The following is a 24645-nucleotide window of genomic DNA, read 5'->3' as shown; positions in this document are numbered from 1 at the left end:
ACCGTATTTTCAGTGACGCAAAATTCACGAAATAATAGTGACAAACTTTTCTTTAGGTCATCAATCAGGGTGAACTATCATCAATGTTTGACTCATTAAATGATTTCATTGAACAACACGTGAGTAATGAAAACAGCACATAGTGCATTTGCAATGATTATGTATGGGTTATGTCTAATTTCACTGATAAAGATGAGGTCACATTGTTAAAGATATACTGTGTTTGTGCTGGTTTCTCTATAATTGCTGTAACCGTCTTCACTATTGTTGGTAATGGCGACGATGGTGCCATCTAGTCGTAGTTCATCTTAATGATACGTTACAATTACAAAACAATGGCGTGGTTAAAGATGAAAGGACTGTCTGTACGTTCTTTGTTTATGAGCGCACCAAGTTCGTTTCTGCGGCGTTAAATCTTAGGAGTATTTTACCCTACGCACTTAGCAATTTTGTTTCGTTATCACTTGAGCTTCGGTAAGGAAATTAAATCATATAAGCATTTTACCCTATGTTAACTTTATTCGAAGGGGAATAAAAAAAAGATCATAAACATAAATCAAAGCGGTCCCTCTTTATTTGACTAATACAATTTATCGATATAGCTAAACTGGGCTACTTGTTATAAATTCAGCGTATCTAAGAGCCGATGCAGGAACATCATTTAGACTGACAGTGAACAAGTAATCAAGGGATCTGTTGGATGGAACCCCTGGTGGAAGCCCAAGGGGCTAAGTCCCAATAAGTTTTTGCATTGTAAACGCGTAACTCTTAACCATCTTAATGTAAAGAAAACTTGCTCAGGGAAACGTTGTGGGTGTATCCCACTCATTTTTTTTTTTTGGGGGGGGGGGTGGTGTCGGTCCGCTCCAGATAGATGTTTTTACTATATCATAAAACTATTATTATTCATTCTGTGGAATATAGACATGGAAATTTTTGTTTCAAATGACTTAATCCATTTTAGATGCTTAGATTTTCACAAGTAGAAATATTTCCTGATAGTTTGTTTGAATGTGTTACATTTTAACCCAAGTTTACAAACACATGAGGACCGCTCCGGTGCCCTAGTGGTTAGAGAGTCCGCCTCAGATGCGGGAGGTCGTGGATTCGATCCCCGGCCGAGTCATACCAAAGACTTACAAAAATGGTACTAACAGCTGCCTCGCTTGGCGCTCAGCATTTAGAGGTTAGTGTTAGGACTGGTCAGCCTGGTGTCAGGAAAATGTGACTGGGTGGGACATCATGTTACATGTCTGCAGCATGATGCCCCAGTGCTAGACATCAATATAAACTGTCACACTGCAGACATCGTAGCGATATGACTGAAAAATTGTTAAAGCTACGTTAAAAATTAAAATCACACACACACACAAATACATGAGAGTTCATGTAAACACATTTTGGGGCGCAGTTCGGTTTCGGTGCACAGTTCGATGCATTACTACAACTCAACGGCAACAAAAAAAAAGATTTAGTATCGTCATGCATTTTGTTTTATTATGTACAACATCATTTCCTAAATTTGCTGTATCTTGCTGAATATCACTTCATCTGCTTTATCACAGAACCTTAATTATTGTCAGGTATAATTCAACATTTATACTAATGTAAATTTAGCATGCTTTTGCAGTACCAGACTTCACACACACACACATAATCTAGCATATACCAAACAGTTTGGTATATCCTAGTTTTGGTGTGTGTGTGTGTGTGTGTGTGTGTGTGTGTGTGTGTGTGTGTGTGCTTGTAGACTGTAATAATCTAACATATACCAAATACACACAAACACACACACACCCTAAACTAGTATATACCAAACACAGTTTGGTATATACGTGTGTGTGTGTGTGTGTGTAGCCTGTAATAATCTAGTACATATAAAATGAGTGTGCCGACTATGTAATAACCTAGTATGTGCAAGATTAAGTGTGTGTGTGTGTGTGCAGGCTATGTAATAACCTAGTATGTGCAAGATTAAGTGTGTGTGTGTGTGTGTGTGTGTGTGCAGACTATGTAATAACCTAGTATGTGCAAGATTAAGTGTGTGTGTGTGTGTGTGTGTGTGTGTGCAGACTATGTAATAACCTAGTATGTACCAGATTAAGTGTGTGTGCGTGTGTGTGCAGACTATGTAATAAACTAGTAATACCAAACTGAGATAGTGTGTTTGTGTGTAGACTCTAATAAACTGGTACGTACCTAGCTGTGAGAGAGCGTGGGTGGTGGGTGCCTGTGTGTAGACTATGTAATAAGGTCTTACGTAACAAGCTGAGAGTGTGCTTGTAGACTATGTAATAAACTCTTACTTACCAAGCTGAGTGTGCTTGTAGACTATGTAATAACTCTTACTTACCAAGCTGTGAGTGTGCTTGTAGACTATGTGATAAACTCTTACTTATCAAGTTGAGTGTGTGCTTGTATACTTTGTGATAAATTCTTACTTACCAAGCTGAGAGTGTGCTTCTAGACCGTGTAATAAACTCTTATGTACCAAGCTGAGAGTGTGCTTGTAGACTATGTAATGAACTGTTACCTACCAAGCCGAGTGTGCGTTTGTAATAAAGTATTATGTCCCAAACTCTGTGTGTGTGTGTGTGTGTGTGTGTGTGTGTGTGTGTGTGTGTGTGAATGCAGACATCAATCACAACTCTAAAAAATTACCGTCGGAAAAAAAATTGTATTCACTGGTGCTTGATTCATGTGACAATGGATACAAGGTCGAATGAAACTTTTTACTATCCCATATCATATGAAGTGGCCTTTCTGATTGAAAATTTGTAACGGATTTATTTTTAAAAAAATAAAGCTCTTAACATTTTTATATAAAAAGTGTATATATTGTTAATCATTTGAAAAGATTTAAGAAAAGCACGAAAACAAAAACGTAGCCCTTCTCTAAAATATTTAACCTTAACATGGATCCATATTATCGAATGTAGATAATATGCCATAAAATTAAAATCAACCTGGTCATGCAGCAGTTATTTAGAACCTATGCAATTTTGCTGTGTTTCGTGAAAAAAAAAATATAGCTAACGTGGCATGAATAGTAACAAATCATCTATGACCTGACTCACCCCATTCTCATTCTTTGTTGGGTCATTGTGTACCAAAACCCGATAGCACCCAAAACAAACACGTTTGCTCGGGATTTACCCATCCTTTTCTAAACCAAGATACACGCATTTATTTAGTATTTACCCATACTATTTCTCATAGATGCAACTTTAGACTGGAGAAAGAGTACGTGTGCGCAACTGCTCGTTCATGCATTCACGAACACATGCATATACGTATGCATGATACCATCCAGCTGTCGAGACGCCATAAAAGCGTGAGTGGAGTGGAAGAGCCTAGTTTAAACAGTTTTAGATACAGTGCTGATAATGTAACAGAACCAACCAGTCTATTGCAAACTATGCAGATATGCCACTTTCTTTTGTGCTGCAAAGAGGGTTTTTTTAAATAAAAAATAAAGGAAAACAAAGTAATGTTTGCACAGATAATGTAAACTATTAAGGTTTCTGACTAAATGCAGGTAAGAAGATGAACTGAATATGAAAAGGCGTATCACACCATAAATACTATCGTATTATCCTATGCAAAAAAACAGAGCTCTGACTCGGCTCATTTTTATTTTACTGCTCTGATAAGGCGAGTTGTCTATCTAAGATATCAAATCGCGCCTTGTATTCATATCTGATACAGACTGGGTATGAATATGACTTCGGACCTGTATCACAAACTTCGGGTCGGTGATGACACTGGTTCGCTTTGGTGTATTGCAGCACAGCATGACACGTAGGTTATTTAGTGCCAAAGCAATTAGATTAAAATGCCCAGGGACACAACACGGTAGCCGACTCGGCCTAATCTGAGGGTATGATTCGAACCCGCACCATTACGGCCACGAGACCGGCACGCTAACCGCTGAGCTATCGCGGCTCGTATTTGTACAGTGCCCATGTGCCCCATAGTCTGTTATAAGAAAAGAGGCCCCTTAAGTAAATGAAAACATCTTTACAGTGTCTAACTGAGCTACTGGTCTCCCGCTCGACCTCCTAATAATCGGAACATTTATATTTCTTTATTGACAAATCCATGTTGTGATTAAGACTGGGTAAGAATTATATGTTGTGATTAAGACTGGGTAAGAATTATATGTTGTGATTAAGACTGGGTAAGAATTCTTTATTTCAGACCACATAGTCCATATATTTAAATGTAAATATAGATATACAGTAAAAGTATTTTAAACATAAAAGATCACAGATATCTTATGTATAAGTATACGGACACATCTACACCAACGGACTTCGCCCGGAATTGTTAAGAATGAACTTATGTAGCACATTTAAAAGTAATTTGTTCCATCTACTAATAATACTTGAATTTAAATGAATGTCATAGTTCCACAGAGATTACAAAATACAGTTCCTACTACTAGATATTCTTGTCATCATTAAGACTATAAACTTTCTCATTACTTCATCAAAACTGAATATGTTATAATTTACAAACATGTTGGAGGCACTGTTCCATCTTGGAACGCTTAACAGAAAACGGAGGCTATCATTACAACCAATAACTAGTTTTCTAGACTAACTAGATTAATATACGTTTCGTGTCTGTAGTTCAGTGATTGAACAATGCGTGTGTGTGCGTGCGTGCGTGCGCGCGCGTGTGTGTGTGTGTATGTGTATGTGTGTGTGTGTGTGTGTGTGATTTAAATTATTAACGTAGCTTTAAAAATGTTTCAGTCATATCGCTACGATGTCTGCAGTGTGACAGTTTATTGTGCTGTCTAGCACTGGGGCACAATGCCACAAACATGTATCATGATGTCCCACCCAGACACTTTATCCTGACACCAGGCCGACCAGCCCTAATACAGCGGTCTATTGAACAAAGAACATCAATTGTTCCTATTGAAGTATACTTATGTCTGAAATATACATACATATTAATTATTAGAAGCTACCTGAATTGTATTTGAGGATGACAGAATCCTAATACGGATTATGTGATCAAAAAACATAAACATGAACAGACATTAAGCATTAAGCACGTTTGCGAAATTCGAGTAAGATGTTATCTAATACCAACACGATTCATTTCTGTAGCGGCATATAAGTATGTGTGCATTATTTTAATAACAAAATTTAATTTCATATTATCTTTCGAGAGTGTAGAATTTTAAATACGATACATTTCCCATATTCCATGCCTACGGCATCGTCAGACCTAATTATGTGATGAATGAGTCAAATATTATACATTTAACACTTAAAACATTGCAAAACAACACCATTGTTTGACCAAAAGAGACATCTAGCGTGGTTGAAAGCGAAAGAAAAACAAAGCCTTCCTAGTTAGAGCTGTTTATGCATTCTGCTATTTTAGCTGTGGATGTAGTTACCTTTCAGAAATGAAACTTGAATTTGATTTACTTGCTGCTAAATTTTATTACTTTCTTGATGTCATATGTACTGTATGACTAACTGACCATTCATGTCTTCAAAGATCTAAAAAAACACTAACGTATAGGTCAAAAGCAATGTGAGAATGTTCATATCTATAATTAGCATCTTCTTGCCATAAGTGTTTATATTCGTATAGCTATATATCTGCGTGTATGTGTCAGTCTATGCTGCTGTCTTATGTCATTTTGTTTGACTTCAAGCATCATTGTCGTTATTATTCAATGTTACACGGTTTTGTTGTGATTAAAAGAATAACTTATATTATGGAATGAAATAACGAGCTTAACTTTGTTGATATAATCATCATATCTCCCATTTACACTTTGAAACCGCCTACTTTTATGTCTATCATCCGTATTTGTCTTCTTTCAACCCCAATCATTTTGTGCAGTGATAGGACGTTATAGAAGTGTAGGACAAATAACACACAAATAACTGCGTAAAGTAGGAAACAATATTTTTTTTTACTAGGAGACCCCACCAAAAATTTGCATTCGTGCACATTTAAATCGCATTTATTATGCATAGGTACTTAATAATAATTTTTGGTGTCAGACACTATTCGGTGAATAGTGTTCTTTAACGTTTAATTAACGTTTCGCCTAAGTTCATCTCATTTGTTCGTTTTTATCCAGAGGCAGTCATGCGTGGGATGATTTTCTTTCCCTCATTTATTTGAATCATTTGCCAGATTGTATCAAGTTGTCTACAAAGGACAATTTGGAGTAAACATGTACATCATGACAATCATATCAGCTAGAACTGCATAATTAAGAACCTTCGCTTTCCTTCACGTTTTCTTTCGTTCACTAATTTTTGTAATTTGTTTTTAATAAAAATATCAAATACGTAGGTACATAAATAAACAAAGAAATATAAATATAGAAATAAACGCAAAACAGAATAAATTATATCTGTAATTATATTAACTCGTCTATCAATAAAAGAAACCCAAGTAGTAAGTACACTGCTTAAACTACCTAACCAATCTTGGATAAATTTAACTTTAGTTTCGTCTAAAAGCACATATTTAGGACTTTAATAAGACCCTGCATTCCACAACCACAATAAGCCATTATTGACAACTATAACTCTGATATACTTTATCCGTGGATATTTTGTAGTCTGTTGGTGTAATGCACATGAAACGTTGTAAATAGTCTTGTTTTGATGTCTATACTAATAGGGAACAGCCTGACTTACTAAAATATGAGATTTGGAGCTGTCTTCAACATTAAAAAATTAGACCTGATGACAGTGATGGATTAAGGCCTTCCAGGGCCCTAAGCACTGAGAATATTATGATGTCCACCCCAAACCTTCCTACCAAACGTGAAACTAAAAATATATATTAAAAGCTACAAAGGTACCAGTGTTGCCATCATTCCAAATCAAAATACTCGTACATGCAGATCGAAATGGTCACATATAATTGATTTAGTTTTATCATGAACAATTAAATCGAATTTTTTGTGGTGGCCCCTGTTGGGCTGGTGCTCTAAGCACGTGCGTAGTGTGCTTAATGGGTAATCCGGCACTGCCAGTCGGCCTCGCTTGTCAAACTAAGAGAACGCGTAGCGCCCTAATGAATAGACACAAAGACCGTTTTCACTACATGTATACATTCGATTGTTAATAACTTCCAATATGCGTTAAATTTAACTCCCATCCAAAAATGTTTACATACAAAGTGGTCAGAGCTTCAAAAGAAACATGTCGTCTTTGCATAAAATGATATGATAATGAGGATGCGGAGTTATCTACTTTTCAGCGATTTATCAATTATCATGAGAACATTAAGGCAATACGTGAATATTCGAGATGTTCTGACGTTATTATTGTTTAAAAAATGTTTATGATAATGCATTGGATATCAACCAACCATTATAATCTGAATATTGTTCCGAATAGTGAAACTGGGTCCTTGTAACACACTTTTGATTTCTTTCTGTTGTATGTCTAAACGTCAAGCAAGATTACTGACTACCGAGGTGATGATATCTCAGACTTTACCTAAACTATCGAAATCTTCACGTTTGTTTACTCTGAAGTAGATAATTAATAAAGTTTTTACATGAGGACTGTATAATAAGCCATTTGTAAAACAAAATGAAGTATAGTTTTCGTATATTACGCCTATTATTGATTTACAAGCTTGGTTTGAAAACGGAATAGTTATCATCTATATAATTATTTTTGCTGCACTGTTTTTAAATAATTTTGTTATTGGTTTGACGGCACATTAAATCCATTCATGGCTTCGTGATACTGAAGAAGATGGGAGATAAGTGGATATCACAAAGACGCTTCGAGTCAGCCTACCAGGTCTGCATGGACGGGTATCTACTCGACCCTTTGGTCAAGAATCCTACGCTCGACCAGGAGAGCTACAGCGCTATTGCGGTTTCTTTTGTTTAAATAAATACAGTTCCATTGACCGAAGAGAGGAGTTCCATTGACCGAAGAGAGGAGTTCCATTGACCGAAGAGAGGTGCCTTGTAGTTGAAATATTTCTTCCTATTTCAGCACGAGAGATGTCTCAAATGTTGGGTCCAGTTTTAATAAATTTCAATCGCGCTGCATGCATAATTGACTTAAGGATTCATCTTAAAATATTTTACAAAACATAATCATATCAGTAGTCAAAACCTATAATTATTTGCTGGATCAAATACTCCAAAATATGAATCATACACGATATCTGTTAACAGTAATAAAGACAGTGAGTACCTCGTTTACACCTGGCCACGCGGCTGTATTACTCATTTTACTATAAATAAAGGTTGAATACTGCGTGAGTAAGTTATTTACAAGTTGTCGCGGTCACCCCATAGATAAATATACTTCATAATCGAAAGATGATATAGTGTGAAACCATGACTAGACAACTTCACCACAATCATGTACGGTAGAGTTACCGATTACTGAATGGCGGGTAAATGGGTTTATTTCCTTTTACAACGCGTAACGTTTCATCCGCAAAATCACACTGAGTTCACTGAAACGAGGGTTAATTAATATAAACAAATAATTATACACATACACCACTACCATATATAAACAGAATCGTTCCAAATATGTTGAAGATGTATAAATTTGGAGCTTGGACATAAATCATTATCTAATAAAGAAAGAACAAAGAAGGAAAGAAGTACAAACTACGACCACTACTAGTAACTCGACCCCCACCCCATACCTCAAGCCTTGATCATTATTCAGCAATAAGATCACAATATTAGGTTCAACCGCTACAGTGGCCTAGTGGTTAGAGCGTCTGCTTCGGATCTAGGAGGTCGAGGGTTCGATCCCTGGCTGAATCATACCAAAGACTTATAACAATGGTAATAACAACTGCCTCGTTTGGCGCTCAACATTAAGAGGCCAGTGTTAGGACTGGTCGGCCTGTGGTGTCAGGATAATGTGACTGGGTGGGACATCATGCTACATGTCTGCATCATGATGCCCCATTGCCAGACATCACTATAAACTGCCACATGGCAGACATCGTAGCGTTATGACTGAAAACTTGTTAAAGCTAGGTTAAAAATCCAAATCACACACACACACACACACACACACACACACACACACACAACACTAGGTTCAAGATGAGCAAAGACTTGATTAATGTCATTTTTGTTCCCGCCACAAGGCCGCATATTAACATAGCAGCTTCACTTTCCTTAAAGGTTGTATACTTATTCTAAAGGTACATCAGGATATAAACAGTTGTCAAATACTGCTTATATGTATGTGTGTATGTATGAATGTATGTATGTATGTATGTATGTATGTATGTATGTATGTATGTATGTATGTATGTATGTATGTATGTATGTATGTGTGTGTATATATATGTGTGTGTGTGTGTGTGTGTGTGTGTGTGAACACTATACCACTCATTAGTCGCACTGCGATAAAAATTGGGATGATTGCAAAATAGTTTCTTTAGCAATTGTAAGTCAGAACTCCTGCTAACATGAGTTAAACACCAAGGTAGTTTACTCTATATAACTTGTTACAACTCATGAAGAACTTTACAACTTTCTCGAGGTCTGATTCGACATACAAGTTTGTAAATTCGTAGAATAACATGGCCTGAATTGTTCTTTTCACGAACAAACTACAGTCAAAATGAGGGGATCTAAAGAAAAAGAAGACAAAACAAAATTGATATTCTTTTCCATACTTTGCATATAGTTTAATGAATCATAAATGTATTTACAAGGATTGTTGTGTTCTATAGTTTTGTTTCAGTTTTCGTTCAGTTTTTCTCGTATTAATGTGAAATGCATGGTTTTTATGTCTCCCCATCCCTTTGGCGTCACGAAGGTTCGAGGCGCCCTAGGGCAATATTCTTCAGTAGCGCCAATACTTTGCTATGTACAGAGAACAGTCCTTCCCCTTTCCTCACAAATGTTTTGCAAAGAATCCCCTTGTTACGCTAAGGTGAATGTGAAATACGATAAAAATTTCAGCTGCAAAAAGGTTCCTAACGCACCCTCTTCCTCATTCTCCTGGGACTATTGTACCTCCCAACCATAGCCCGTCGCGCCGCCACTGCCCTACACGCTCACCCACCATCTCTCCATGAACCCTGGCGCGATTCTCGCTAGAAGTCATAAGTTTACCCCAGATTTCCAAAGACTTTTAAACAACTTCAGTTGTAAATTAGAAAACCCGATGTGTCCATTCTATACATAAATTTTACTCTAATCCATGCAAGACCACAGATCTCACAACCTGCCAAATATTTATCAACCGCACATCTGCAAGGTTTCTCTTCATTAGGTTTCCGTACCGCAAGCAGTTCACGCCGTAAAAATTTTACAACTAACCATTAAAACAAGGAACTATTTTAACTACGCCACCTTAGGCCAGTCAAACTATGGTTTCCAGGCACTATTCGCCAGTACAACTGCATCACCTTTGCCACCATGGCGACATAAACGGTATCTGCGGAGTCCCTTGTTTTTGGTTCCATAGTGTAATTTACCGGTTTCCTACCGTAAATACTGCCATTGCAGTCACACCACCAATGTACACCACTAGATTTTAGTAGGGACTTTGTTATTTCAGGGACACTCATTGGGTTTGGACCTGAATCCACTACTAGTGAACCATGGCATCATGGAAACTCACTAACACTTTACTCCGTGACGCTTATTCCTAGTAATTGGCTAATTATTTCGGGGAAAGGAATATTTGCACCGAATTCCAATAATCAGACAAGTAATCACAAAAATCTAAGAATTCCTTAAAAAGGGGCGCTTTAACCAAATGCGCATACTCCAAATTTATTACAATACTATTGCGCGAATAGTTGACTTCAGCCCCAGGAAAAAAAAAATTAACGTCCATCAGTGTCAGCACAGTTTTTTTAGGGTGGGGTGGGTGGGGTGGAGGCTGATTTAATATATTAACGCCTCTGCACCTTGACCTTGCAACCCCCACCCCCTAAAAAAATATCAACTATAACATTTATTTTTTTTAATAATTCAACAGCTGAAAAGAATAAAGAAGCTGGGAATAGCATGGCAAAGGGTGTCAAACTACAAACGTTCTTTAATTTCGAGTGTAGTCATAGTCTCATTGTTTGCAAGGACGATGGTAGCAATGGTTGATGAGACACGACCCTTTAACCCATTCATTCTACTATGGCCAGTGCATACTTAGCTAGATATATCACGTTATGCGAGGTAAACTAGTTCAAAGGCAACCGTACCACAACCAAAGCTGTAATATATATTTCGGCAGCTTACAAAAGCGTTCGCAATTATCGTTCACGTAAAGATAACTAGAAAAATAAAAATATAGCTCAAAGAAACACTTCACTAGCGCACATACAACAACATTAATTAATGAAAAGAGAGGTAGTAGTAGTAGTAGTTGTTGTTGTGACAGTAGTAGTAGTTCTAATAATAATAATAATAATAACAATAATAATAATAATCAAATTAGGTCACCCTCTCGTAACTGAGTTCTGATTAGATACACCTTGGAACAGTGAGTGTGCGATGACGATTGTTACGTTGTTCTCCAAGGTCAGAATGACCTTAGATTGCTAGATATGGATAATTTTCGAGATATTGTATTTAATTAACTCAAGTTACTTCGAGCTGTGATTCTATATTTTGTTAAAGATTAAAGTGTGCTTTAAAAATAAAAAGAAACAAAACAGACAAGTATTTAAGAGCAGTAAGAAATGTTAATTAATTACATTAACTTACCTGTCCCATTAAGAAAATGATCGAATTTATGGTGACATGATTCACCTAGGGAGCTTCATCTCACAAGGTTCTTTGGTTGGTATGGGTGTAGCGCCATTTTTCAGCACATTATAGGCTGTACGTGACGGACAGTTTATTTGGTGGAGGAAGAAGCCAGGAAAACCTCGAGAAGAACCACCTATCCACGGGAAGGCAGTACAAGCTTTCTCACATAATTGGTGTCCCCGGGTGGCCGAGTGGTCTGTGCGCTCGCATTTACCGATCACTGCCGTCTCACCTCTGTCCGCGTAGGTTTGAGTCTCGGGCTCGACCAATTTTGGAATGTGAGAGAGCTAGCTTCCCGTGGGTGGGTGGTTCTTACAGGGGTTTCCCGGTTTCTTCCTCCACCAGTTATACTGGCCGTTACCCAGAGCCTATCTTGTGGTGAAAATGGCGTTAATCCTCCCCTTCCCAAAAAAAGAACAACAACAACACGCAGACAGGGATGAGATATAAGTGATATATACAGGCGAGCGCCTTAAACCATTCATGCACCCGCGTACCCCATATTAAAAGGTATATTTTTCCTAAATCATTTTGTTTCATCATAGTCTAATGGAAGGTGCTTTTTATGGGGGTAGGTGGTGGGGTGGATCGGTGTTTGATGTTACACCAGCACACAAAAGGCTTTACCTTGCCGATGTAATTGCAGAAAAGTGCCTTGCAAAGAGACGTACGTAGAAATACCTAAGAAAAAAAATGAAACTCACGCATTCGTGGTCGTGAATCCGGCACGCTAAACACTGAACCACCGCGACTATTATTGATATGGACTGCAAACTCAGGTTTTGGAGTTTCTGGCTTCGAAATTCGGTTGTGGCTCGGCTTTTTGTTGTGGCACTTGGCGTCGATTGTTCAAGTGGATTCTGTATGGGTTGAGCTGCATTCCTCTCCACAGTGAAAGCGGTGAAGTGAGGGTGGGGATGGGAAGCGGTTGGCGAGGGTGGAGCGTCATATACTCTAAATCGCTTCACACGAAGTAAATTAAATAAACCCTGGGTCCATAAGCCGTTATAATATCTCTGGAGACCATTTAGAGGGGGTTCGTTTTCGAGTAGGTCACACCTACGTTTCCTTTTTCCCAGCTAAAATGGTGTACTTTCTCGGCGAAAATTGCGAAAAGGCGGTCTTTTCAAGCAAAATCAAACATCCCCTTCTCAAAATTGAACCTCTAGTTGTAACATTTTTAGATCTGTTTTGAACTTTATTTCCAACAACAGCCATCATTCTGTGCGAATTGTATGTATTGCTTTGATATAGCCTATATGTTTCTATTTTGTACTTTTCAGTCGTGATTTCTCAACCTGACGGATGATAATAATTGTCTTTATTGACAACATTTATAACAAAATGTTGTAACCTGCATCAAACTGGCCGATGCACGTGTGACTCCAGGCTATTTGCGTGACCTCTGTCAAGGGCAACATGATACTTTAAGATAAAGAAATAAAATAAAAATGAAAAAAAAACAAAACGAAACGGAATTAAATGTACTAAAATTGTAGGTCAATATCAAAAGAGAAAATAGATGTAACACAAATATATGAAAATATCTGCGTTTTTTACAGGGAAGAATAACACGTATATGCGTGAAAACAAGCTCTTAAAATAGCACCACGAGCAACAACTGGCACGTGACGCTCAATATTTTGGTGAGGATACTATGATTCATGAACACTTTAACGTCCACTTAAGAGTCTTTGGTTGCGAAGGAAAATACAATAGATTTAAAATTCATATTTTACATGAAGCATGATAACGGAAGAAATGTAGCATTTGCTTTAGGTCCAGACCTTTTGGTATCAATCAGTGATCATCCATTCAGCTTCTTTACATCGCGTACAATTTTTCAGTTGGACGTAGACTAAAACTAAGAATTATCAAACATCTGTGGTAAGATATGAGTAATACCTGATTTACATAAAGGTGACAATAGCGGGATAGTTGAGACCCTACATACCTGCTAATACGTACATCAAATAAACCTTAGACCATATTCTCAATGCACAATATATATAGCGTTGTGGCCTGCTATGAGTGACCACCTGTCTTCAGAGATCATATATATATAGCCCTAGCAATCACCACATCAGCGGGGGGTATGTATGTATGTATGTCTGTATGTAACAACCGGGATTTCCGAGACATATCTCGTGATATAATGGACTGACTGAAAACGTGCTATTGATTACCGAAGCGGGCCACGAGATGAAACTGTACGACTTTCGGATGGTCATCTCGGTGACTCAGCAGACTCAGTTTGGGAAGTTAACAGAAGTTTATTTCACCCTGAACCAATTTTATGCGTCATAATAACACCGTTTTTCTGAAGATTTTTAGACAACGTACGGAGACCGGACAATACAGCTTATGGATCGATCAGGTAAGAGTTTGTGGAATTGTCTTTTTTTTGCGCAAATTTAAGGAATATTATCACAGAAAATGCACTCACTTTCATTCCCGAGCTGTGAGAAATATTTGTCGCTAAAGTTTAAATTATTCTTACCGTAAATTGTTATTGTTGCTATTATCGTTGTTGTTGTTGAACTAATTAATCATTTGTTCAAAATGCTGCAACGAGTATCACGATGTATGTAAGTATGTATGTATGTATGTATGTATATATATATATATATATATATATATATATATATATATATATATATATATATATATATATATATATATATATATATATATATAGTAATTGAGCAAGCAGGTTATATATTGGAAATGTGGCATTATATATATGTAACTTTCATTTCATCGCAGGTCAGAGAGTTTCTGCATTCGATTTGCTTTTTAATGTTTCTTTCCCGCGTAAGCTAGATCATTAGTGAAGCAAAGTTTGCAAGAACGTGTGCTTATGTCGATTCAGATTATATATATATATATATATATATATATATATATATATATATATATATATATATATATATATATATATATATATATATATATATATATATATATATATATATATATATATATGTGTGTGTGTGTGTGTGTGTGTGTGTGTGTGTGTGTTCTTTTCCAGTAAAAAGAAGGAAATTTAAATAAAATTAATGCTCTTCATATCCAATCTTTCGGATTGGTTCTGTATAAGGTGTCTTGACTATAAATAAATCGTAGTATCCATGTGGTGTATTGACCGTCAATAACCAATACACAACGCCGAGGAGAAGGTGCTAATCTTTGTCGTGTAGGAGCTTGTTATATTTTAGCGATAATTACTGCAATCGATTAGTGACTGTGAAGCGCAGAATCTCAAAGACTGCTTTAGTCATATCAGAATAGCTTTGTCTTGTACAATTTATTTTCATTTAAAAGGAAGGAAATACAATAAACAGTAATCATTTTTTTAATCACATTTGTAACAATTTCTGATGAACTGCACGTCCTTTTTCAAAAGAAACCAAAAAGAAACAAAAGCAAGGAAACAAAACGAAGCCCAGCAAAAGAAGGGGCCAGATCTATGATATACTGGCACGCTTATCTGCATTACATTATTGGAAATCAGCAGTTTTGTGAAATGCATCATATATAACAAATCCAATCATCGATGACTGATAATGAAAATGAATACTTTACTTTAATTAAGCTCTTTTACAGATCAGCCATAATCACAACAAAAAAATATTTTGCAGATTATTTTTTTTTTACGTGTGTTAATAATTGATTATTTTCCAAACAAATTAACGAAACGGTTGTAGATGGTTAATTATTTTTAAAAATCGTGACAAGAATTAACACTTTGGCACACTCTGCATATCAAATCACTTAAATAGGCAACAAAAGAAGTAGGAACTTTGCAGTATCACGTAGTGTAAAAATTGATAACGACGGAAGGTATAACGGGGCAGCTAATGAGTGATAGGTCAAAGCGTCTGAGAAGAAGATAATGATGAGAACGAAAATAATTGTGAAGATGAGTGATAAAGACAAGAATATGGAGCAAAAGAGCATGCTGTCCTCTGATAATTACGTCACTCTTGGGTCCGTTGTGAAATTTTCTAAAACCTTTTGATCTCAGCCCAGTTTTTATCTTAAGCACCCCCACCCCCATCCCCGGGGTAGAAAATGTGTTTGATATACCGCACGTATTCTAGCATATAATAGGGTCTGAACATATATACGCACACACGGACGGACAGGGTTACATCGTTCTTTATTTTTGTATTTGATTCTGATTTTGGAAAATTACTTATCTGTCTGAAAGGTAATGGATTTAGCAAGTTTCCCATCGTCGTTTGCCATCTTCTGTCCCTCTGTCCGATTTCACATCTCCTTCTGGTGGAAATTCGTGAAACTTTATAGTTACTTGATAGATATGATAGCCTTCTGCAAACATGATATAATTATTTTTCTCCTCATCTTAATGTCCCTGGGGGGAGGGAGTAAAGTGTCAGATGCACACAAATTTCTGTTACATCGACATTTTAAAGATTTTATTAAGTCAAACTTTATATGTGCAGTCACATTACTAATTACGTCATGTATGCAAGATTTTGTCGGTTTCACATAAGTGGGTCCGGGGTTCATTGCTGGGTGTTGGGTGAGGGTGTAATTTATAATGAAAAGGGAGGTGATTTCCGATGGCGAGCCTTTGAAGTTGCTTAAGTTTTCCAATAAAACATGACTAACCACATAAAAACTGGTAGCGAGGTTCGTCCACGACTCACAGTGAGGAGGGCTCGGGATCCCCTACAGAACAGAATGCTGCAATATTATAGTTAATTGACAATCTAGGATTTCGAATCACAAGTCAAAAATATAAAACCTGAGTGTTTTAGATTTGTTCGATCTTAAGTGTTATACGAATTTCATACCTGTAACGTAATTATTGTAATTTTTTCTGATATCGCTTTCAGCAACGATATCAAGGTCGTGACATCGAAGTAGTTCGATGAGTAAGGCTTTCACATTACCGTGAGTCACTAATCAACCTATATCTTCCATTACAGCCTGCCACCGTGGTCGAGATTACGTTCAGTTTGTTTTGGTCACGTGGTTAAACAAAAATAAACAAACTAGAGCGACCACTGTGTTATGTGTTAGTGACTTTTCACTAATTCCAATACCTGCGATGTCCCTTTTCTTTCATTGTTAAGAACTTAAATTATTCTTCTAAAATTATACTCAATATGTTATTATTATAGATTCCTTCATTATACATCCGAGTCAGTGTGAGATTTGAACCGTTTACTGAAAGTTGTTGATTTGTATGGGTTAGTTGACATGCCGACTGTTGTTTTTAAAGATTAGACTATCGCCATAGAAGAGAAATATTTTATTCAGAGCTAGTTTTTCGTCTCATATATTCCAGATACATTATATTAGAAAAGGGACAATAAACCTGATGGTGTTTAAAAGAAAGCAAACAAACAAAAACAACACCAACAAGCAGTAACAACAATGCAACGAACGTTGGCCCAGATACTTAGTTACTAGACAATCGCTTTAGAACTAGCCCGAGCCGGCTCATTAGATATGAATATTCATTTACATTTAGACGTCATGGTCACGTGCTACATTCTATTTATAGCCTCGCTGCAAACGGCTTTAAATAGAGTCCATTGCACAACACACTGCTGAGTCGTCGTTTCACCATCATCAAGATAGGATCAAAACAAAAACAAACGTGGTGCTTATTCACGATATTCCAGAATCTTACTGATTCAACCAAATTTTGGAATTATTCACGGGAGCCTGGCTTATCATACGAGGTAGGAGAAAATCATATATATGATATAGGGCTATGCTCCTTGGGAGGGATCGTCCACAAAGTCCTACATGAGGGACGGGCACGGTGGAGTTGTGTGTTGCCAAAGTCCGGTAGATGCGTGTGAATGTCTGTGGAACGAGGCAGTGTGAAATACAAGGGAAAGTGTGAGTTAGTAGTTTAGTTTAGTCTTTGACTTGGTTTCAAAATAAATAAACAAAAAAAAAATAAAATTTGACGGGTTGTATTGAATAGTTAGTATATGACAAAACAAATGAATTTACTTTTGTACCGAAGTTCAATTTAATTTCGATTATCTTGCAGTCTGGTGTTTTATGTTGTTGTTTTTGTGATTATAAGCATTTGTACTGACACACGTTTTTGTTTGTTGTTTTGTTACGTTTTATTCTACTTTACCGGCTTTTAACCGCCACAGTGCTGTCTTGTCCTCTCATTACCCTAAATAATCTATGTTCATAATCACATAATACATTAAAACAAAATAGTATAAATTAACATGTTTTGACTTTTTGATTGGTACATAGTTGTACATTTTAAAACAAGTGTTTCCTACGTTACTGAAGCTTCGAGATTAATGTGTAGTACAAGATAGAAGAATCAAGCGTTAAGGAATGTTTTCAACACGCATGGCTACAATTTTGGGGAATCCCCTGATCAACTCAGCGCATGCGTCTTAGCCATGGGTGTGTCTCGTCTTTAGCTTAGCGCGCATTGCGAGTATATAAAGGTAACACAAGTAAGTTAGTCTCAAATAGTTGTAAACTCGATAGGATATACAGACTGGTTGTGAAGTAGAAGAGAACGATTGCAAAATAATTGATTGATGTTTATCATGTGTCCGGAAACTCAACTTGTCAGTGGTACGTTAATAAAATAATAAAACCATTAAACGTTACTGCGCCCCCCCCCCCCAAAAAGCAGCACGTTAAGCCTTCTAATAGTATTCGATTTTACCGAGCATATAAGCAAAATTATTTAAAAAAGAGGCTGTTTTTAATTTTCTTTTTATGACCATTTTGTGTTTATTTGAAGTCTCGCTTTTCAGCTACTGGTATTCTGTTGCATTATCATTATTATTATTATTATTAGTAGTAGTAGTAGTAGTAGTAGTATCGCTCCTGTGGCCTAGTGGTTAGAGCGTCCGACTTATAAAAACGGTACTAACAGCTGCCTCGCTTGGCGCTCAGCATTAAGAGGTTAATGTTAGGACTGGTCGGCCTGGTGTCAGGATAATGTGACTGGGTGGGACATCATGCTACACGCCTCGGCATGATGTCCCAGTGCTAGACATCACTATAAACTGCCACACTGCAGGCATCGTAGCGATATGACTGAATTTTTTTTTAAAGCTGCGTTAAAATCCAAATCACACACACATTATTACTTTTATTATTTTTATTATAGGAACTATGATTATGCACGGAAAAAACGACTTCTTGGAAATGTTGCTACAAGGTGAGGGGATTTCCGATATGTTAACTCCAGACGGAGAAGTTCATCCCTTAGGTCAAGCAGACCGTGTTGTAGAAACGGAGCCGAACACCTTGGATTTTTTGGAGATTCCTACGGGATTACTGGAGAATATGTTTAGTGGTAAGTTATATTATTTTGTCCAGCTTTTTAACTCAGTCTTACCTATAGCTGTCTATATAACTATATATTTTATTTTTGTTCGTCATGGTAGTTTTCTTATTGTTGATCTAGATTTTAAAAGAAGAAAAAAATAACGTTTGAGTTTTTTCGTTTTAACAACCTACTAATGGTTTGATGTTATCCTTTTTGTAGGTGATCAAATGCTCGATGAATTAACATCTACCGCACCTGCCGATCTAAACTACACCAGTGAAGAAATGTACACAACCGGCAATGAATACTGTGTTCAGGAGGATTCGACCTCATCCTCCGTCCCTCTCAACCTCATCCCTACAACCGTGGACTTTCAGATACTTGATACTTCTGATACTACTTTCACAGAGCAAGAAGATTTCCTTGGTAACCATGATGACACAATGACAACAGTTGCTTGTGATGATGACCTGGAGACCTCCAATGAATTTGGCTCGATCTCCGAAGTTGCATCTGAAATTACGATTGAGTCAGACATTTCTGATCCGTTTTCTCCTGATCTGACTGACCATGAGGTGGAGACACGTATCAATACCAAAGTCAAAGAGGAGCTGAGGAGTTGCATCAGGATAAGGCGCCTGACTGAGGGAAAGGAATTGCCTAAAGTTGAGTTTAAGGAGCCAGAACCTGAGCAGGTAAGAAAACTAGAAGTTTAATTCTTTCTTTCTTTTTAAATCATATTTATTCCTCATTTTTTATCGATATCATTTCTCAGACTGCCCTTTTTCATTTTTATAAAGATTAAAAAATTAATTTCATATTTTTTATATCCTTGACAAATTAGTGATCTTGATTAAGATTAGTGCGCAATGTAACTAAATTTTCGAGGTTGGGTTAATATGTGTTCCTATTTCAGTTGACTGAAGAGGAAGAAGAGAGAAGACGTATGCGCCGCGAAAAGAACAAACTTGCAGCCCAAAAATGCAGAAATAGAAAAAGAGAAACGGCCGAATATCTCGAAGGGGTAAGTATCATTAAGTACCAACGATAGATACTGCTGTTTTAGTAAGACATATGTAACTGAATGAAAAGCAGTGAGAGCAAGAAGCGCTCTCTAGCAGATAGTGACAATAAAACATACCAATATTTTCCTATTTACCTACTTTCAAATGCTTTTTATATTGTAATTATTCTTTTCATTAACCAGAATACTATACAGATAGAAATTTAGGCTAAACAGGTGCTCTGAATGTGGCAAGTATTGTTCTTAGATCCCTGATACTATTTTGCTTTTTCCTTCTGAGATGTGTTCGCGTAAATCAGAAAAGGGGTAGGTGAGGTAAATATTTTATTCCCAAAATAGGAAATGTATCCGAAATGAGAATGTTAAATGAAACTTTATTGACTTCTGACATTATGTGCATGCTTCTTTGGTAATTTTCCAATTTACTGATGATTAAAACATGTTTTTGTGGGTTTATTTTAATTTCAGGAGATACGGAAAATGGAGATGAAGAACCAGGCGATCAGATTAGACCTGAAGAAGCTAATACAGGAAAGGGATGAATTGAGAGACACGGTTTCCGTTCACCGAGAGGTGTGTCCAAGACTGCAGACAACGTCCGCCAACGTTTGACAAATTAGCCGTGATCGGAAATGAAAACCGTGAACCTCCATATCGGTTTAACATGTTGCATTGCAAAGTGACAAAGTTCAGATCGAACTCTGTTATTTCAGGGGCGCTTTTTCAGCGCAAGGGCTTGATAGTCTGGTCTTCTATCTCATGTCCTTAAAGGGTCAATATTAGAATATGCACTGTTTTGACCGAGCTGTGGCAGGGTTGTTAAGAGTACACACCTATGTTAGCCACGTGACTTGTTTGTGAATGGATTTTTTTTACTGCCCTTGAATACTTGAATGAAATCCAGGTTGGTCACGTGGTTGCATTCCTCTCTCTCCTTGCAAGTTGAACTAAATGTTTACGTTGCTACCATGCAGTTAGGAATAAACGTAGATAAGCTGGGTATAGAATTTTGCTGATGAAGCATGTTATTGTCATACACTTGAACGTAGCATACACGATTGGTCGGTTGTGTAGGCGTGTAGTTGTATTCAGTTATTGGTCAGCCCCACTTACGAAATTGTTCAAAGTGAAATGTCGTAAGCCATTACATATCAACCGTTTGCGCAGTATTTTGCCAGTTTCAGCAAGTCTCGATTAATTTTATTTTTACTGACAACAAGATGATTTTCAGAATACAAAAATAACTGGTTTAGAGCAGAGTTGGACTGACCCATCTTGGTAATCTACCCAAAGCTGGTTTGTGGCGGTATATTGAGTAGTATTATAAGGAAAAGGCGGCCATTGTGATGGTTAACCAAAGTTTTGTGCCAGTCTGACAATAATTTAGAGTTATGTCGTGGAATCGTTTAATAATAAAGAGATCCAAAAACTGGTAGCTGTTTGAGTATCATGAATACAAACCAACAGCAATTATGGTTACAACTGTTTGCTTTTAAGTTGAACTTCCGTCTTTACTCGCTTATAAGATGAGTCCAACTGCAAACTACACAGACCCAGATCTTCCGACGCATTATGCGCCGTTAAATCTGGGTTAGTGCGGCTTGGTAATAGTAATCCGTTGAATAAACAAGATAGTAGTAATCAGTAGAATAAATAAGATAATAGTAATCAGTAGAATAAGCAAGATAGACCCTGATCAGCAGGCGCATGATGCCTCAACAGGGCATGATCTTTGTTGTTTGTAGTTTGACTCGACTTATAAGTGAGTACAGACGGTATGAGATATCTGTGCGCCCTTGATTAAATAATGAATCAGTTATTAAATTATAGATATAACCAGTTCAAAGGCCAGAACTTTGAATCGGTGTTTTTAATATTTATGACGTGCCACTGTTACATGGTTTTCAAGAATTCTAAGATTCACGACAACACTACACTTGCTCATCGTGATAAGAATTGTAAAACAAAATGAGTTTCCACAATAATATTAAATATATATAAAAGGTTCTTTTGAACACGTTTTGTTAGTAGTGCGTTTAATTTACTTGCATCAAATAACCAGTGGCTAAAACGAAGGCATGTTAAATTATCTTCGTCTCAAATTAACACGGACAGAAGAACAAATGGTCTTTAACATTTATCTTTTACAAAGGCCGTTTATTCTTGCTATTGTATTGTCAAGAACAGAAAAAATATCAATCATTTCTTGTTTTACAATCTATCTAGGAACTGGATCGCCGTTGCGATCCTTATATATTGTTTTATAGCAAATATCTAGCATTTTTTAAAATGCACGTTGTGTTTAAAGTTATTTGTCGTGATGCTGGATGCATCTTAAGGCTGTGTTGAAATTGCTGATAATCAGCTCTGAAATTCAGCATATACGGCTGAAGATGTAAACCGCTGAAAAACCTTAGTCTTTTGATACAATATATTTGTTTTATATTGATCTTTTCATGTCTATTTTTATGGCAGCGTTTTGTTTGTAATTTGACAAGATTATCAAAATCTAATACGGATTGTACATATGATATGTATTTAATAAATACATATTTTTGTTTTAGTAGCACCAGATTGTTTATATTTACGATTTACGATATAATGTGGAAAAAAAACAACATATTCTGATAAGTTCGTCAGATGTACATGTACCTTACGAATCTTTTGTTAGTTTGAAAGAAAAATAATAATAAAAAGTGGCAATGAAAACATGCTTTGTGTTTTATTGTATCTAGTAAATGCAGTTATTATTGCTTTAAACATATTTTATTTTTAGTGTTTTTTGACAAAAAGTTGGCTAATTCATTTACTTCTTTTATATTAGACAAGCAAAATGAGAGATGCAAGTAACTATTTACAAAAGATTTTTAAAAATGAATGAAAACTTCAGCTTAATTTCAATAGTAAAATGGTTTAGGTCCAACAGTTATTTCAATATATAAAAATATATGAAAAAGACGAGACAATTCGATCGATCGATAGATGCGGGAGGTCGCGGGTTCTTACCCCGGCCGAGTCATACCAAAGACTAACAGCTTGGACGCTAGGCGCCCATCATTAAGAGGTCAGTGTTAGGACTCGTTGGCCCGATGTCAGGATAATGTGACTGGGTGGGATATGATTGCTACATGTCTGCAGCATAATGCCCCATTGCTAGACATCACTATAAATTACCACACTGCATACATCGTAGCGATGAGACTGAAAAACTGTTAACGCAACATTAAAAATCCAAATCACACACACATACACACACACACTAAAAGAGTCTGTAAAATGTTGAAAATCTCAGCCACCTCATATGCGTGGAACTGTTTCATCGGATCATCCAAGTAATATATTTACAAAGTGTGATCACGATCAGATACACAATATTACTTAAAGAGTGGTAAGACGTTATCGAACTCATCCAAGTTTCTGATGATATAGAATGGTGTTCCAAATTTAATCAAAATCGGTTCACAAATATGGCCCTTACAGAGCGGTACCAAGTTCAGCCACTCGGATGCAAGATCGCCTCATTAGTATGCGTGGATTTCGCTAACATCTTTTTTGGCGCTTAGCATAAAGAGGTTAATTTTAAGATTGGTCGGTCTGGTGTCGGGATAATGAGACATTGGATGTAGGAGGTCGTGGGTTCTAACCCCGACAGAGTCAATCCAAAGTCATATAAAAATGGTACTAGCAAATGCCTCGCTTGGCGCTCAGCATTAAGAGGCTAGGGTTAGGACTAGTTGGCCTGGCGTCAAGAATAATGCGACTGGGTGGGACAAGATTGCTACATGTCTATGGCATGATACCCCAGCGCTAGACATCACTATAAACTGCCACAATACATACATCGTAGCAAAAGGACTGAAGGCTTGTTAAAATTATGTTAAAATCCAAATCTCTCTCTCTCTCTCTCTCTCTCTCTCTCTCTCTTCCGATAGAAAAATAATATACTCCCTGATTCCTTGTTTGAACGCTTGATCAAATTTGAATCAGATATACGACATCTAAATTGATAGTCAGCAATTGTTGACGGACGGACGGACGCACTTAGGTCAAAATAAGCTCACAAGGCCTTACAGCAAGGTGAGCGAAAATGTAATGCACTACACGTTTGTCCTAATCTACGACTATAATTTCTCTTCTTGCGGGTGGTACTCGTACGGAAAGGACGTTCCATGTGGTAAAGTACACGTAGCTCATTGCTTTATGTTTTCTTTACAAATGGAAGGATTTGTATTGAAAAGTAGTATTGTATGTCACCTGAAAATTAAGCTATTTTGCAATATTTAAGCTTTTACAATGAAATGGAACTAGCACCTCATCGTCACTATATATATATATATATATATATATATATATATATATATATATATATATATATATATATATATATATATATATATATATATATATATATCGTGGTCATGGCCTACATACACAAAAATCAAAAGTCCAGCCTGGAGGGAAAAATAATACAAAGAATGATATACGATATCTTAGTGGACATAGAGCTATGATTTAAAGTTAGAGTGAGTAAATTGTCATATTTTTCATTAAACAAAATGT

General features: G+C 36.7%; 1 protein-coding gene across 3 annotated transcripts; it reads left to right on the top strand.

Moving 5' to 3' along the window:
* Positions 1-17328: 17328 nt before the first annotated feature.
* On the top strand, positions 17329-22794 carry LOC149804868 (uncharacterized). Of its 3 annotated transcripts, none has more exons than XM_089945434.1 (5): positions 17329-17478; positions 18900-19088; positions 19281-19756; positions 19978-20085; positions 20554-22794. In XM_089945434.1, exons 2-5 carry the CDS (start codon positions 18905-18907, stop codon positions 20695-20697), a joined length of 912 nt encoding a protein of 303 aa, XP_089801560.1. In that variant the 5' UTR covers positions 17329-17478; positions 18900-18904; the 3' UTR covers positions 20698-22794. The 3 variants fall into 3 exon arrangements, with proteins under 3 accessions (XP_089801560.1, XP_089801568.1, XP_089801575.1); XM_089945442.1 differs by having other exon boundaries at positions 17330-17641; XM_089945449.1 differs by having other exon boundaries at positions 17330-17645.
* The last annotated feature ends 1851 nt before the right edge of the window (positions 22795-24645 follow it).

This window comes from Sinohyriopsis cumingii, chromosome 2, assembly GCF_028554795.1.
Source record: "Sinohyriopsis cumingii isolate HCF-2022 chromosome 2, ASM2855479v2, whole genome shotgun sequence".
Taxonomy (NCBI): Eukaryota; Metazoa; Mollusca; class Bivalvia; order Unionida; family Unionidae; genus Sinohyriopsis; species Sinohyriopsis cumingii.
This window is presented reverse-complemented; position numbering and strand designations above follow the sequence as displayed.